At 39.2% G+C, this 16772-nt stretch overlaps 1 protein-coding gene across 3 annotated transcripts; it reads left to right on the top strand.

Annotated features, from left to right (window-relative positions):
* Positions 1-1397: 1397 nt before the first annotated feature.
* ranbp3b (RAN binding protein 3b) lies at positions 1398-14414 on the top strand. Of its 3 annotated transcripts, none has more exons than XM_073491081.1 (17): positions 1398-1501; positions 4051-4106; positions 4498-4534; positions 4630-4707; positions 4816-4887; positions 7421-7486; positions 7687-7779; positions 7973-8082; positions 8440-8559; positions 9079-9179; positions 9285-9360; positions 9470-9566; positions 10803-10927; positions 11024-11144; positions 11879-12021; positions 12836-13031; positions 13227-13353. In XM_073491081.1, exons 1-17 carry the CDS (start codon positions 1480-1482, stop codon positions 13268-13270), a joined length of 1557 nt encoding a protein of 518 aa, XP_073347182.1. In that variant the 5' UTR covers positions 1398-1479; the 3' UTR covers positions 13271-13353. The 3 variants fall into 3 exon arrangements, with proteins under 3 accessions (XP_073347182.1, XP_073347181.1, XP_073347183.1); XM_073491080.1 differs by having other exon boundaries at positions 1399-1501; positions 10800-10927; positions 13227-14414; XM_073491082.1 differs by lacking the exon at positions 1398-1501 and having other exon boundaries at positions 4008-4106.
* The last annotated feature ends 2358 nt before the right edge of the window (positions 14415-16772 follow it).

The raw sequence follows: 16772 nt of genomic DNA, 5'->3' as shown, positions 1-16772 counted from the left end.
ATGATGATGCCAGCGAAGATATTTCCATGACAACTCAGCTCCATCACAATGTAGAAGATCTGAGATATGGTTGAAAGCCCCAGAAAAAAAGCTAGCAAATGGACCTTAAAGGAGCACTATGTAGTTTGGAGAAGAAATTTAAACTCAGAATTTTAATATTTACAATATTAATGAGGTGATGATACAAACTCAGAGATATTAATTTTTTCCATAATGTAGTAAACAATCTTCTCTCAGAAGTAAATAAGGTCCCCAGAACACTGTTTGACGCTTGAATGGTGGCAGGGTCCGCCAAATATAAATGAAGTAAAACAGTATGAAATGGAGAGCCGAAGTCAAGCCCTTCCAGTTTGCCCTGTGGGACTTTATTTCAGAAAAAACTTATTTTGGTAGTAAAAAAGAACTACCAAAAACTTATTTTCGCTTGAATTGTGCCATGAACATTAAACATATGATGTTAGTCAATATAAAAGATCATTTCCCAAGTCAAGAAAGTCACAGTTTGTCATAATTTAAGTAAAATATCATCTAGTTTTGTGTGAAACCGCTCAGTGATCAACATCGTCTCGCTCAACACACGTCACCAACACCAACATGGCCGCCAACTCGGCACAGAAAAGGCACTAAAAAAGGTGAAAATCACAATAAATCTGGTCATATTGGCAACTGCAGTTATGTGAAAGTGTAGTTTGTCAGTTCTGTGAGCTGCTAATATACAGGATTAGCTCTACAATGTTAAAGTTACGGGTTTTAGTGACCGTTCAGTAGTGAAAGCCACTGTTGGCTGTGTAGTCTTCATAATTACGTATTTTCACAGTCTTATATTTCATTAGTTTTATGACAAACTGCGACTTTCTCAAGTTGAAATATTATCTTTTGAACTGACAAACAAACTTTGGCTCTCTATTGTGTTGTCTTTTAAGGTCAGTTTGTTTATTCAGTCACATAAACTAAGATAGTTTATTTAGTTTGTTTAGCCATAATAATAAAAAATCAGTCACTGAAGATCTGTCTCTTCTGATTACAATTTCTTCCCCCAAAAAACACATATTGCACCTTTAAGTCATTTTTTAATTACTTTAATCACTTGTTTTAATCTGCTCTTTCCAAGGATAAAGAAATCTAACCTTATTCATATTCCTTGTTCGACCTCCTGTGCAACCTCATCATAGCTCATGACACTTTTTAAAACTGTTACCACAGCATGGTATAGGCCTTGGACAGGTCAGGCTTTCCAAACAAACTTTAAGCTGCTGCTTGAGATTGCTAAAGACATTGTTTTCAATAAAGGAAACATAAACATAGTGACAGCCACGGAAAGTCAGTATCTTTCTGGCTTAGTGGAGGGCACAGGAGATGAGAGGGGGTCGCTGGCTGCATCAATAAACGGCGGCAATGTGCTCGCCGCCACTGAAACATCTCTGCCTCAACTTGTATTATCTGCGCGGTGGGTTGTGGGTGTGTGAGCGTCGAAGTAAAATGGCGGACTTGGCAAACGAAGGTGAGTAAGTGGCAGTGTAAGAAAAACAATACCGCTACTGTGCCGTTATAAACGGCGCCTATACATTGTCTGCATATTTGATAGCTGGAATGAAGCTGCTTGGCTGCATGTTAACAGTGAGTTCAGGAGATTTATAGCTTCGCGGCGTTCATTAGACTACAACGTTAGCAAGCGGGCTAACAATGCTAACGACTGGGCTGCGGCTAATACCTGGAATGCTTCGGAACGCCCTCGAATGCTCCCTGTCACTAGCTGGCTTACCTCCTAACGCTAGCACCCGGCTATTTATAGGCTGTATGTTTTGCCGTTTGTGGTTAGCTAAAAGATTTAATGTGAGAATAAACCAAAGCTTGCTAGGCCAAAGCGGAAAAGCTCATATGTACGCGCGGCGCGAGTTAGATGCTGTGTCTTGTGATGGGGAAACGCTTACAGCTCGACATCATCTTGTTATTTTATGCAGTTAGCGCTCAGTTGCATGATTGCTTGACTTTCATTTAGGCGCGCAGAGAGAAAAACGTCAGCTAAGAGACGATGCTTTGGTTGTAATCACTGCTCTCTGTATGCTCTCCATTTAGTTTAATCAGATATGTTTGTCATTATGATGAAATGTTGACTATGGGAGAAATCAGTGAGAATCTTGCCTTTGCTTGTCTGGCGAGATGACTCATGCGGGATGGAGCGCATTAGCAAGCTAACTATAGCCAGTAAGCTAGGCTACGTTCGGTACTTAAGGGAACAACCGGTGGCGCCGACTATTTGCTGGAGCGGGTCATATAGTGTAAATGCTAGCTAGTTAACATACGCCGGGAACATCTCGGGTTGCTTGAATGTCTTATATGAATAGATGTGTTGCATGCTGGAATTGTTGCATTCACTGGCCAAAATAGCTAACTGCACGTCACAGAGAGATGCAAAGCCTGATGTTAAATATAGGTCACACAACATTTTCACGTTTTCTGCCATTAAACGCGCTCATACATAACAGCTTGTATTAGCAATGACGGGTTGTGTTAGAGATGCTGCATGTCGGTGCAGTAAACAATCCTGGCTGTGTGCTGTCGGCTACTTTGCCTTTACCGCATGCCTTTATGCCCCAGCAAGGCTCACAACGACAACGATGCTACACCTGCTCAGTCTAATAGGCCCAACCCAGACGGAGGAAAACCTTTGTCTGCTAACATTATAGGATTACACATCTGAGAGAGGTTACAGTGTGAAGGTAGACGCGTGGTGACATCAGTTATCACCTGGGATGGCGATTGCTTATTTGATTATGACAATGGCTTATAGCAGCCACAGCATCTTTGGTGGTGGGCTGAATAAAATCCCTTTTTTGGTTGCAGAAGTAGCTATAGGTGCTGTTTGGCCATGTGGGATGGCTGAAAGTTGGATGGTTGTTTGATATATGGGTATTTACAATAATATATTTTACATTTGGCCATATTGTTTGGTCTTTGAGAATTGCTCAGATTAGGTCAGCATAATGTGATCTAGGGCTGGGCAATATATGATGTATATCATTATTGTGATATGTGACTATATACCAACTGAGATTTTGGATACCATTATATCATGATATGGCATAAGTGTTGTCTTTTTCCTGGTTTTTAAATGCCGCATTACAGTAAAATTATGTAATTTCCTAAACTTTCCAGACTGTTCTACTTGTGCTAATACTTGTCTTTACCCACTTAGTCATTTTATCCACATTACTGATGATTATTTATCATAAACCCCATTGTTTTTATGTTATGTAAAATTACCAATAGTCATTCCTACAGTATTGTCACAATATTAACACCGATGTAATTTGGTCAAAAATATTGTGATATGATGCTTAATCATAGCATCTATTAGGTGCTTTTGAGGACATTTCAAAATATGTAGGTATTTATTGTGAGATACAGCCTAAAAAAAATCATGATTTTAAGGCCATACTGTCCAGCCCTAATGTGATCTCTTTCTTCCTGGTGTTCCTAATAGGATTTCATGATTAACTGTAGTATAGTCTGATAAAGAGTTGATTTCATTTTCCTCGTTGACGCTCACTGAAATTACGCATCGTTCAGCAGTATTCTCTCGAGTCACCAGATTGTTTTCACACTGACCCCAGATAAATCTGACATTCAAATAAACTGTAAGCATTTGTGTTTTACCTCACGGGAAGCTTCATAAAGGTGGAAGTATTTCTTAAGGCAAGCACTGCAGGTTTGTGAACCAAAAATATCACCTGATATACCATCTGTGAACTATAGGATGTCTATGATGTTTAAGTTCACCGCCACATATTTTGGATGACTTTTGGTATCATATGTGCAATAAGACTTGGGTGTTTGATTCAGTCCTTGATGATTATGCTTTTAAAACTAGCTTTATCAACACCCATGTGGTCACTGCTTTTTAAAGAGGAATATCAGGGCCATGAAACTAGTAGGCCATAGCCTTAGCTTATTTGTTTCTCACTGTAAACAATGAAGAAACAACCAAATGGACCGGATTGCTGTACACTTTGAGTGCTTGGATGACTAGCTTACATCTTCTCTTAACAGACAAGCCTGCCATAGCGCCTCCTGTGTTTGTTTTCCAAAAAGATAAAGCACAGAAGGTAAGTTTCTCCATGTTATTCACTTATTTACTTAAGCTGAAGCCATGTATTATGATTTGCATATCATTTGACTTTGTTTATTGAGTCTGGACTGCATTCTTGACATATTGCAGAAGATTTGTTGAGATCAAATCCCTGACCATTTGCAGGGCTGTTAAAAGTCTTGATGAAATGTCAAAATCTGGTGACATCAGGTACATCTTGCTTGAATTGATACCACTTTTTAATGTTTCCTATTATTTCAGCTCCAGACTGAATACCACTGAGGTCAAGCAAGATGCAAACTAGTGTTATTTTTTTAAGTGACCTTATTCTTTTAAATAATATGAATGACCAGGACTACTCTTTTGGAATAAATATCAACTAAAAAGCTCATTGTGTTCTCTTGCAGCGATCTGCAGAAGGCTCAAGTGCAGAGGATGGAGAAGGTAAATCTAAATGTCCAAACTAGCTACTTTCTTTATTAATGTTATCTTTCTCATAGATGTATTAAAACTGGACAATATTTTGTCACCATTTCCAGATTCAGATAAAGACGAGGGAAGCTATATCCCCCCTGTGAAAAGGGAAAGGACCTCATCGTTCCCACCCCCACATTCTGGTAAGGGCACGTGGTGACTAAGCAGAGCATTTGTTTTTTCTTGGTTCTTGCTTGTGGTGTACACATTGATTTGTATGCTGAGTGCATTGCCTGTTTGCTACTTTGCAGTTCCCAAGAACAATGTATTCATGCCCTCAAGTTTCTGCCAGTCTCCGACTGGGAACTCTGACTCTGAGCCAGGTGAGGCATCTAGACCGCCATTAGTTAATCTTCACAGCTTTAAGCCCCCCTGCAGTAAAATCTATACTTTCAGTGGTTAGACAAGGAATTTGTTAAAACAGTTTATTGGAACAAACCTGATAAATTGACTGAGATTGGTAAAGAATAACTTTTGCATTGATTGTGTGATGATTTCTGAACATGTGTTAATGATTCCTAATTTTGTCACATCAGTAGCTGCAAATAAGATGTCAGTGAAGGTTTGCGTATTACAAATGCACCCTCTTTGCTCTGACCAGCACCAGTTAACTCCATGTTGTATTTTTACTTATGAGCTAAACCTCTAAGTATCTCCTGTGGAGGTCTGACATAATTCAGGAAATGGATGGAGGAAAATGTGCAGTTACAGAATGCAAAGCTCAACTTACTACTTGTGTTAAGCTTCTGGTTGAGGTTTGGTCATTTCAAAAGAATTTGGGCTTCCTCTCTTTCTGTGTATGGCTGTGGTCTGTGGCAGTTTGTATCATGTGTTGCAAGTAAAACATGCAATATGCCCAGCAGAGAGAGGTGAAATGTATTTGTTGAATTCGTTTTGTTCATTTATTTGTCAGTATTAAATGAAAAACAATTAGCTAAAGATGAGCTTCTCAAAATTCCTAGTAATGCAGGGAAGACTTCTTGTGGGAACATTATGACCTTGTATGACCTATAGTCATGCCTGTACATAATGTAGGTCTGTTCTGGATTATGACTATTTGAACTGCCAAGTTCAGCTGGGAAACAAATTTTGAGTTTACAAGCCAAATTTATGATGGCAATATTGGGGAAAAAAGTTGAGCTTGATATTGGTAACTACAGACGGTTTTTATTGTAAGATGCCATAGTGTCGTGTGCTGGTAGTTGGCTGCAGTTTGTGTAGTGCTACTGAACATGTCAGAGGACGGGCTTAGACAGTTTTGTTTCACATTGGTGGGCCTCTGTGCCTTATCCTGCCATGTGTAGACCTTAGATGTTTAATAGCCGTTCCCACATTAGTCATTTTGTATTTGTAAAAAAGCATTTCTTTCTCCTGGAAAAAAAGGAATAAAATGTTGCTTTGGGTTTGTGTCTCAAATTGCTGGGTATCCCCTGTGGGTCACACATACAGTGTTTATTACGGCACAGTTGGTAGCATGCTGTTCACCATTTCAGGCAGAACATTTGTTTTAGTTCACCCTGTGGATTTCATTGGAGGAAGAAATGCAAAACTGATTGATTAAAATAATTTGTCGATGAGGCGTCTCAGTCATATTTGAATGTACACAAATTCACATTACTTAAAAACAGGCTGAGATTTGCACTGTGTTGTACAGGCAAGATGAAAATAAAAAATAAATAAATCACAACTGCAGTGGGACTTTAAAACTGTGTAATTTGTGAATTATTTAAAGTGTAAGTTTTGTTTATGAAATGTCTTATTTATTTTTTGCTTTGGATTGCTTGCTTTTTTGGTTGCAGGGTTGATGTCACCAGTTAAAGGCAGAATGAGTAGGAAAAGTGTCTGGACTAACTCAAAATTAATCCCTCTCAATCATCACTTGTGACCCACTAGAAGTGTGTGGCGATATCTATCTGCAGAGACTCAGACCTATGCTGTTATTTTCTAATTTTGCTGTGTTCAGGATGTTTCTGGGCAGCAACCTTTAGCAGTGGGTGTGTGTTGCACCCAGCCAGTAACCAATTGCTGGACTATTAAAACAGTAACCAGGTGGTAGCCTACTTTGGGCAGTGTTCTGGCAACTGCAGTCAGGGGGTGTGTAATTCTGATGGTGTTGAGCCGGGGAGGAGGGGCCGACTCTGAATGTTGTATTTACAAACCACAACAGACAAAGCCTACTCATTCTGCCCTTAGCACAGCTTTACAGAGAGGAGGGGGCATCCACTTGAGCAAACAAACAGCATAATTAATAACCATTTTTAGCATATTATGTAAAGCATAAATTTAGGGGTGAAAACAAATATGAACAACCAAAAAATCAAACACCAATTGATCTTAAAAGTATTCGCACGCAGAAATACAGCAAGTGTGGCAGACCACTGGTCATGTACTGCTGATTTGGTTCATTTGGTTAAATTGCACAGTTTAGCTTGCTTTTGTCGTTGTGTTTCTTTCCATTGCACAGCTTTTAATAAAATTAAAATGAGGCCTAGGTTGTTAAAATGTGTTATTTTTGATGTTCACTAGACACGGTAGTGAACTTAGGTAGAGGAGGATGCACTTTTAGAAAGTGCTTTCAGCTTTTTGCTTTAGCACTGATTAGGGCCAGGTCATGTTAGGCTAATAAAGCCACAGAGATGGAGAGTCAGTGGTAGAAATAGATCAGAGGCCCTAGAGCCCGCCATGTTACTGCACAAGAGTTGGATTGCAACTCCTGAGGCTCTACAAGGGTTGCTGTGGTAACGGGCCCTTTGGTTAGAAAGGTGCAAAGACAGTAGAACGCACCCTTCAGAAGTTGCTGTGTGACTCTTAGATCTTTTTTTAATGTCTGCCTTCTCTTGTGCTCCGTCTCACCAGAGGAGAAGCCTATGGGATTCCGTTTAAAGCCACCAACTCTCATACATGGACAGGCACCAAGTTCAGGTTGGTGTTTGAAGTCGATAGCATTCTTTGTGTTGTTCTTCACACACCGACTTTATTGAAATGGAAAGAAAGACTTGAACCTAGTCTTGCACCCTTTTTATATGCCCCCTTTTTAGAAATGGAACATCTCAACTTGAACATGTAGACACAGAACATCTTACTGTGTTTGAAAAGTATGAGACAAGTTGGTTCTATTTCAGGTGTTCCAAGTCAGAAACCTAAGGAACAGCAACGCAGTGTCCTCCGCCCTGCAGTTCTCCAGGCACCACCCTCTAAATCACATATAGAGTCCAGTGAGTGCAGCTTAGAAATGTTCTCAGTCAACCTATAACATCTTTTTCTTTCTGACTTCTCATTTAACGTTGAATATTAAATTCCAGAGTGTGTTTTCTGCATGTGCCTTTCACACTTAATTTTCTTCAGCACAGTAAATAAACACAAAAAAACCCTGTAAATGATCTTTGTCCTTTCTGTCTGTTCATTTAGATTCCAGTTGTGGAACCAACGGTGTGAAAAAGTCATCAGATGGGGCGCCTGGGGCCCAGTCCCTCTTCCTGAACAACACAGAGCACTCAGCCTCCTTGGCCAAGTCACTGGTTAGGAGTGGCTTAATCTCTGCGTATTATAATCAAGGGCTTGGTATTAAAAAAACAATGGCAGTCAGTTCAGTACAGGCTTTGTTTAAGACATCAGAGAGTGTGGGAAAGTATAAAGCTTTAGGTCGTTTACAGAAGACCTTGTTTTCATGCACCTTTAGTAATGAGGAAGTATATTGAGTCGGGTATTCATAAAAAGTTATGCAAATGTTAGTTAGAATTGCTGTATTGGAAGTGACACTTTTTAGTAAAAATGCTTTTATTCTATTCAGAACAGAAAAGTATTGTTGGAGAAATGTCATATAGAAAAAGAAATGTAAAGCTGACCCTGTGCCATTTATTTTGTTCCCATTTCAGAAACATGAAAATGAGGAAGATGGAGCAAGTGGTAACAAAGATGGAGGCGGAATAGAGAAGAAGGAGGCAGATGTAGCAATATCTTTTGTGTTTGGTCAGAATATCAAAGACAGAGCAAAGGTAGGTTGTTTTCCTCTCTTACACCTCTGCCTGACGCAGTGAGCGTGCAAACTTGAGGCGAGAATGTGTGACAAACAAAAACAGAAACGCAGTTAGATGTGGCAGGCAGAGAAGCGGGAGGGTTTTTTTAAGATGATAGTCTGAATACTGAGTTGCCTTGTTATAGGTATGTTTAATTTGTGACTTTCATGTATTTCTATAGTAACATTACAAAAAGGGTCTCAGTTTCCTTGCTTAGAGAATTTCCTGTTGTGTTTTGTGGCTCCAGTTCCTGATAAGAGGTGCATTTCCTGTGGTGTTTGTACAATGTCTAATATTTTTTTAATGATTTGACAATGAGGATGGGGTTAGTCTGGAGCTGTTATGATAGAAATGTTTTGATATGATTTCAACAAGGAGTGACTCACTGCTCAGGATTTTCATTAACATGGATTTATATACCTTTTTTCATCTTTCTTGATTTTTTGGTGGTTTCTGTAGGCATAACTCCAAATTTAACTAATTTGTTTGTTGCTCTAGTTGGAAGAGAACAGTACAGAAGAAAAGTCCAAGGATGGTGTGCCACTGGACTCTCAATCAGAGGGCACTAATTATTTCTTACAGTACATCTCTACCCCAAGGTAATGAAATTGTGTCGTCCTTTGAATATTTTTAGCAACTCCTCTTCATTCATGATTAACTTCCATCCACTCACTAATGTTTTTTTCACTTTCCTGTCCTTTCAGTTCAAAAAATGCCACAAACAGTACAGACAGTGGGGCAAAATTTGTATTTGGGCAGAACATGTCCGAACGAGTTCTGGTGAGTTGGAGCTTGTTGAGTAGTGAGTTTACTGTCTGCCACATTGGGAAATCTCCTAATGATTGCGCTTTGAACGAGTTCCAATGATCAGCTTTGTTGTTTTTTCCAGAGTCCCCCAAAGGGTGAGTCCTCAAATGAGGAAAATAAAGAAGTTTCAGCTCCCCCTGCTTCAGAGCCGTCATCACAGGAAACCACCCCAGAGAAGGGTAAAGACACAATGCCACTGATTATTGAAAACATGTTTCATTTTCGACTTGACTATTGATAGTTTTAAGACAGTCACTTGGCTACATTCCAGTGATGACAGCAAACAAGAAAAACAAGACCTGGGACAGTTAAATAAGCATGTCAACAGATACAGTCACTGAAGTAGATCTACATTTATTCGACAAGTTATGTAAAGTCTGTTAATATCTGCTTCAAATGTAGTTGGGCACTTGTGTTTGATTAGCACTCCGTAAAGAGCTGTGGGTGTAATAAACACTGCATTTTGAGATTTGAGATGCACATTTCATATCACTAGTGATACATCGCACATTTCTGAGACAGTTTTTCTGTATGGACAATCATCCATAGAATTTGATAACACAAGGAGTAGTGGTAACTTTTTTTTTTGTTGCAAAGTCGTAGATGTAATTAAATGTTGTGACAGAAAAAGTTAAGTCTATTTCTAGACCGCATTTACAAACAACTGTTGACCAAATCAGATAATCAGAGTCCCTGTTTATTCTCAGCAAATGCAAATAACTCCCAAACAGAAATAAGGCGCACATCTGCCCAAAGTGTGAAGAAAAATTAATTCAGATCATGAGAAAATATCATCTGCTTGTTTTTAAAAATGATGCATTATAAATGCAAGACTTCATACTGCATGACCTGACCCAATAAATGTTTACAAAGGTAGAGGTTATGTCTATGCTACTCTTTGTAAGTAATTTGTACTTTGTAACTCTGTTTTGGAGAATGGCATTTCCTTTAGTTGGTTCCAATCATGAGCTCGTGCTTTATATCCAAGGTCAATGTGTGGACACAATTGCATGTTCTTATGCAAACCATACGAGGCTACATCATCTACTGAGATAATACTGTACATGCATTTTTTGTAGATTTCCAGTGTGTTTCAGTGACTTTGTCCAGTGAAAATGAAAAGAAATTCAGCTTTTCATGGCTGCTACGTGCACAGGCATTTATTAATGTGGGCTTAGCACTGAAGTGGCTCTTCTCTGCAAATGATCTGCAGCAGCCTGTGCAGCTTCTGTGTTAAGTGATGGAGTGCCAGCCTGGGTGCTTCATGATCGCCCTTCAGCACCAGCTAGCACAAAATTGACTGCACAGAATATCGTTTTTGTGTCAATATAAAACGTCATCAGAGTGAGAGGAGGATAAAAATATCAGTATCCAAATTTTAACTCCACCATTCGCAACTGTGTTTTTTTCAGCAGTGAACAGTGTGTCAGAGTCTTTGGAGGAGTCTGCAGCAGCTTACACCAAAGCCACAGCCAAGAAGTGCATCTTAGAGAAAGTCGACGTCAAAACTGGAGAAGAATCAGAAAGCAATGTTTTACAGGTAGATTATTAGGTTATTTCTTGATTTAACACATGCAGTAAATAAATATGGCAGAAGGAAGTTAAGTTCTTGTTTGTCGTCTCTTTCTTACTTCAGATGCAGTGCAAGTTATATGTATTTGAGAAGACTGCTCAGTCGTGGATAGAGAGAGGTCGAGGTTTGCTGAGGCTCAACGACATGGCATCAACAGACGACGGCACGCTACAGTCTCGTTTAGGTAAAGTCACCAGCCGAATCTTCATGGAAGTTGAAAAAAGTATATTAACAACTTGCTATTAAGAATGTGCACAGCTTCGTTCTTCCATGGTTCAATGATTGAAAAGTGCATTGTAATGTTTTTAAGTTGAATGTTTGTGCTAGATAGTTATGGGATGGATAGATAACACTTTCAGTTACTTAGTTGTGCTTTTCAATGCCACTGTTATTACAATACATGACTTTGAACACAAGGGGGAGCCACTCCTCTGTTAAACATTTCTGTGGCCTAGACACCACAGCATGCTGTTAAGTACACTAATGGTGGAATGTGAAGTATGACGTGTTTGGTCATCGAATAAAGAAAATCAAAAGAGGACAAGGCTTTCCTGAGAAGTGGATTTTCTTTGCCTTGTATTTTTTTAAGGATCTTTGGCATTACCAGTATTGATTGCAGACCAGAACTGCATAGGAGACACTGTATTTATGCTGGTTAACCCAGGTATAATTATTCTTGTTAAATCATGGCAAATGAAAAATCCCCTGTCACCTTCGAAAGGACACTTGCTGGCAATTTAGGCTTATAGTTATTCCTACTATTAAGAGTATATCATTTATCTTTCTTGAAAATAACTTGCAGAGCTGAGATAATAGATTCAGGTAGACTATCATGGACTACAAATCACAGTCAAACAAGTGGCTTCTTAGGCCTGTAGTTCATTTTTGTTGTATGTTTTTGTGTTTAAACCCTTCCAGTGATGAGGACCCAGGGCAGCCTCCGGTTGATCCTCAACACTAAACTTTGGCCCCAGATGCAGGTGGACAAGGCCAGCGAGAAGAGTGTACGAATCACTGCCATGGACACAGAGGACCAGGGGGTCAAGGTCTTCCTAATATCGGTGTGTATTGCCAAACATTACACTGGAGCTTGGAGAGGATTTTATTCTTTTCCCCCTATACAAATGCATAAAGACTCAATAACAGGTTATTCTTTGTAGCTACAGAATGTCTCTACCAGATACTTCAGTGAAGTAGAGCCCAGACATCTGCTTTAATATCTCAATTTCAACACACACTGAAACTAAAAGCCTTGTCATAATTTTACCTGCTCCCACTGTTGGTACTTTCTGAAATATCTGGAGGCAGCTGGCTAGTTTGTGTTAGCTACCTGGCTTCAGAAACATTTGTTGTTGTTTTTTCTCTAGATCAGGCCATAAAAATAATTTATGTGTGTGTCAACTTCGCGTCAGAGAGAACAGAGAGCAAGAAGGCACAGCTGGTGTTAGTCTAACCATTCTGCAGAAAATGAATATTGTAACCGTTTTAAATATTCAGAATTGATATGTAAAATCAGCATTTTGACAACACTATTAAATTTGCTGGAAGTTGCCAGAGCCAGGTAGCTGTCCTGAGTCACAACAGTCTCATAAACTTTGGAGGCTGCAAAGACACTGAAGCAGGAAATTGGAATCGGGGCCTAATTTAAGATGGGCTCATCTTCATGACAGGCCTATATACTGGATTTTCATATTCAGTGTATATATATCCTGATCTACTCCTGTTTTGCTTGAATTGATGCAAAATTGTGAAACATCTACATGGAGCTTTGAGTCGCTGCACTGATTACACAATACCAATTGTCTAATGTAAGAAGATAAATGATTTTGTTTTTGATGTGGCTGAATGGTCTCTCCCACTATCTCCTCTCTTCAGGGTAGCTCTAAGGACGTAGGTCAACTGGCTGCAGCGTTACATCACCGTATCTTAGCCCTGAAGAGCAGGGCGGAGCAAGAGCCTGAGACTCCAACAACAACCATCCCTGAGGCGGAGGTACCGCAGTCCAATGAGGACGACAGCGACGAGGAAGACAATGCCTCTGCCTCAGCTTCAGCCTCCACTCCTGCTACGAGTGAGTGACTTTTATTCCTAATATGTGTGTTTCAACATTCCCTGTTTTACTTACTTAAAAACCACATGAATGTGATGATATGGAGTGTTGGTGGCGTCTGATCCTGCATTTTGCAACAGTTTTTGTTTTGTGATATAAATTCACACCACACAAAAAAAAAACCCTTGCCAACCTGCTGTCACTTTCTTCCTGCAGGTAATTCAGAGGGAGGAGAGAGCCAGGCAGCAGGAAGCACATAGCGCCACTCTTGGACAGCCTGCTAAGATGCTGCTGTTGAGGCATTTTGCTGTAGGCATCTCCATGGACACCCCTTGACCAACATGGGTCCTCCAGACCAGTACTTTTGGATATTAGAAGTCTAGCTCCAGGAAATAACCCCTTGTGCCGGAGTGTCTCACCCAACTCGTGCAGTTCATCTTCTCTGCATTCAGCGTAATATCTGGAGTCGTTTCTTCCCTCCCTCTCCTGTTTTGTGTTTTATTTTTGTTTTCGAGTATTTTTTCCTCTCCCCGATAGCAAAAATAAAGACTTCAAAGCTTTGGTTTGGGACTTTTCTGCTCATCATATTGATGAGTGTAAGGGTGTATTCCTCTACATTTTAAAGTATGGCACATGTTAAGACTGCAGTTTCTACTTTGGGACCTTTTTACTCACTCTACAGTCGTACCTCTGGACGCCACACATCCAGAGGAGCTTCATTCACAGTGTATTTGACTAGTCATGAGTCCGTTGTTCCTACATTGAGCCCAGCCCTCCTATTCCCCCCCATCCCAACCAGTGCGTGCGTTAGGTTTTGGCAAATGTAATTTATTTTGGATCATCATTGTCATGAGGCATCTCAACACATATGTGCCGTTTGTGTTGGCTAGCCAAGACCACTCATGTTGTCATTAATAGCAGTTTCTTATATTTCCTATTGACCTATATTATACTGAATAAACGAGTGAAACAATGCGACAATGTGACTTAATTATGTGAGGACAAAAGAGCAGAAGGATTCACTTCAAATTATTCTCCAAATTAATAAGATGCGTTAGTCATTCACTTTGTGTTTTTTTATTTCTTTTTTTCCAAGTCGAGAGAATTAAGTCATCAGTCTACATTCTGCATGTAACTGTTATTTCTTTTCTTTTCAGCATCCCAAGGGTTTACTGTGTTGATACATATTTTTTTATTTTGAAAATATACAAACTTTTTATCCATTTACATTTGGAAAACGTATTGGAATGAAGACTTAACTTCATGTGTGGAAAATTTGAGTGATAACTGTAATACCTTTTTGAATGTCATGTACATTTGAATATATTATCATTTAGTAGCGCACCATGTTTTCTCATCTCCTCCAACTGCCCCCTTTACAAAATAAACCATTTTGGACTGACATCTGGGATTGTTCCTTCTGACACATGGCTTTCTGTGCAAGATCCAAACTTAAAATCCAAAGTCAGAGTAAGATATCAAAGTGCAGTATACTTTGACATTGTCTTGTGCAGCTGTATTAAATCAAAACAACAGCTTAAGACAGGGAAAGAGCTTCATCTGTTTTGTATTCATGTGTTGGATCTGGCCTACAGGTTGATGTATGCTGTGCTCTGACTGCACCGAGCAGGAATCGGAGCAAAACTTGCTTATGTACAGTGCATCATGCCCAAGGTCATGAATTTTTGATGCATGTATCTATCAAAACAGCCTGACACAATCATATACATCCAAACTAGGAAACATAACAGCCGCTCTCAAACTCTCCTCCTTATCTGCATTTCTGTGGTTACTCAGTATTTTTCTATGGTGTCTCCTGTAAATGTGTGCGGTCGGTGGTGTAGTGAAAGTCACAAAAGAAAAAGAATTCTAACCTTAGATGGACAGTATAAAAAATAAATGTAAGCATAATTTAAAGTGGTTTTCCATGAAATGTTTCACCTCACTATGATTTCACAAACTTACAGGAACTCTTTCTGAGCAAATACACAAGCAAAACTTTGTTTAAATTGAACTTTTACAAACAGAAGTTTCACACTGCTTTTTGGGAGGAAGAGAGGGAGATTAAACAAAAAAAAAAGAAGTGAAGGGTGTACGTGTACAACCTACAAACTATAAGGTGAAAACAAAACAAAGAAAGCCAGAGAAAACAAACTGCAATTGCTTCACCTGTAATATTCAGGTTAAGTCTTGAACAGCCAGCAGTTCCTACTCTGAGGATGTGAACTCCTCCCAGTGGTTAGAGGGCATAACAACATAGTATAGAGGGGCCTGACCATGTTGTTTTCTGTATGCCAGAAGTACAAATTTTTAAATCAATCCTTCAATAGGAAGCCAATGGAGAGGAGTGAACTTAAAACTGGAAGCGTGTGATCCAAGTTTTATTGCTGTTAAAGCCCTGGAGCAGTTGGAACTGAGATAGAGAGAATTTTGTGAACAAGTCAAGTCCAGGCGTGACTTCTTTCTAAATCACTAGGTCGAAGAAGGGTCTGGCTTTTGCAGTACTGCTTAATAGGAAATGGAGACCTAGAGTGAACTAATGTGATTTCAAATCAAGTTCAACATTTTAATTGGGATTAGATTTAATAACAAATGTTTTTGTTATGAATGTGATGAGATCTTACGTGATTTCCCAGGATCCTCTAGGCTGACAGCATGACACCGCTGTCAGTGACTGAGATATCATCAATCACATTTCAGGACAGTTTAGAGACTGAAAACAGATGCAGGCAGACGATGAAACTTCGATGAATTTATGAGACAATGTAAAGCAGAGAGCACAGAGATGTATTATAAGCATGAATAAATCATATGATACAAGGTCACCACATTTTCTACATGAATAAAAATTGGAAAGTTTGTGAATTTGAGGGGGGAAATGTAGGCCTTGAAAGATTTTGAAGATCAAATGGTCACTAGTTCTAAAAAAAATAAATCCCCATTTGTAACAGTAATTAACCTCGATCATTTTCTAAAGTTAAGCCACATTGGGTCCTTGAATTTGAGGGAATTGGGCATGGAAAGCTCTTGTAAAGTCATTGAATTTGGTGTTAAAGAAGGTGTGGGGACCCTGAAAAGTCTTGCAGATCCCACAGGTACCAAACAGATTTCTGTTCTACCAGCTTCTTTTTCTTCTTTGTCGTCTTTTTTTACTGTCTTAATATTTTCAAACCACATCAGTGGGTTGACATACTGTAGGTCAGTGGTTGTAACCCCTTAGTACCCGTTTCATCACAGGGTGCATGTCCAACTCTTCAGCAGCTCAACTAAAGTGTGATTATCACAAGTAAATCTGATTATTTATTGATTTATTTGACCCTTTTCAACCCCGGTAATAATCTTGTGATCCTTTTGATCCATCTCATGACTCCTTGTGTTGGTCCTGAGCCTCAGGCTGGGAGTGACACAATATTTGTGCAGTAGCAGGATCTTTGTCTCAGTGATTTTTCTTTTTTCTGATGATTGTTTTCTCTCCTGTGTTTATGACTTGAGAACTGATGGAAAAAAAGTTCTCCAGTTCCGTATTTTTTTTTTTTCATGTGTGAAACCAAATAGGGAAATAGGAAACCGAGTAAAAAATAATTTCTTTTCCCAGGAGAAGAATTTCAGGTGTGGAAGTGAGTGAAAAAATAAAAAATAAGGAGCATTTTTGTATTACAGGAGGGAAAAACATGTTTCATTGTGTGTAACCAAGTGGGGAAAATACATTTCAGGAGATTTTTTTTTTCATGTGTAAAACCAAGTGAATTTTTTTTCTTTTCC

Source organism: Pagrus major, chromosome 21, assembly GCF_040436345.1.
Source record: "Pagrus major chromosome 21, Pma_NU_1.0".
In the NCBI taxonomy this organism is placed as follows: Eukaryota; Metazoa; Chordata; class Actinopteri; order Spariformes; family Sparidae; genus Pagrus; species Pagrus major.
The sequence above is the reverse complement of the archived record's forward strand: the minus strand, read 5'-3'. Positions and strand labels throughout refer to the sequence as shown.

What these genes read in the sequence shown, in the direction of transcription:
- ranbp3b (XM_073491082.1), top strand. Translation starts at nt 4,023, where the DNA reads ATGACTAGCTTACATCTTCTCTTAACAGACAAGCCTGCCATAGCGCCT. An exon ending in CAGTACATCTCTACCCCAAG is followed by an intron (nt 9,180 to 9,284) that starts GTAATGAAATTG and finishes CTGTCCTTTCAG; the next exon opens with TTCAAAAAATGCCACAAACA. An exon ending in ACATGTCCGAACGAGTTCTG is followed by an intron (nt 9,361 to 9,469) that starts GTGAGTTGGAGC and finishes TGTTTTTTCCAG; the next exon opens with AGTCCCCCAAAGGGTGAGTC.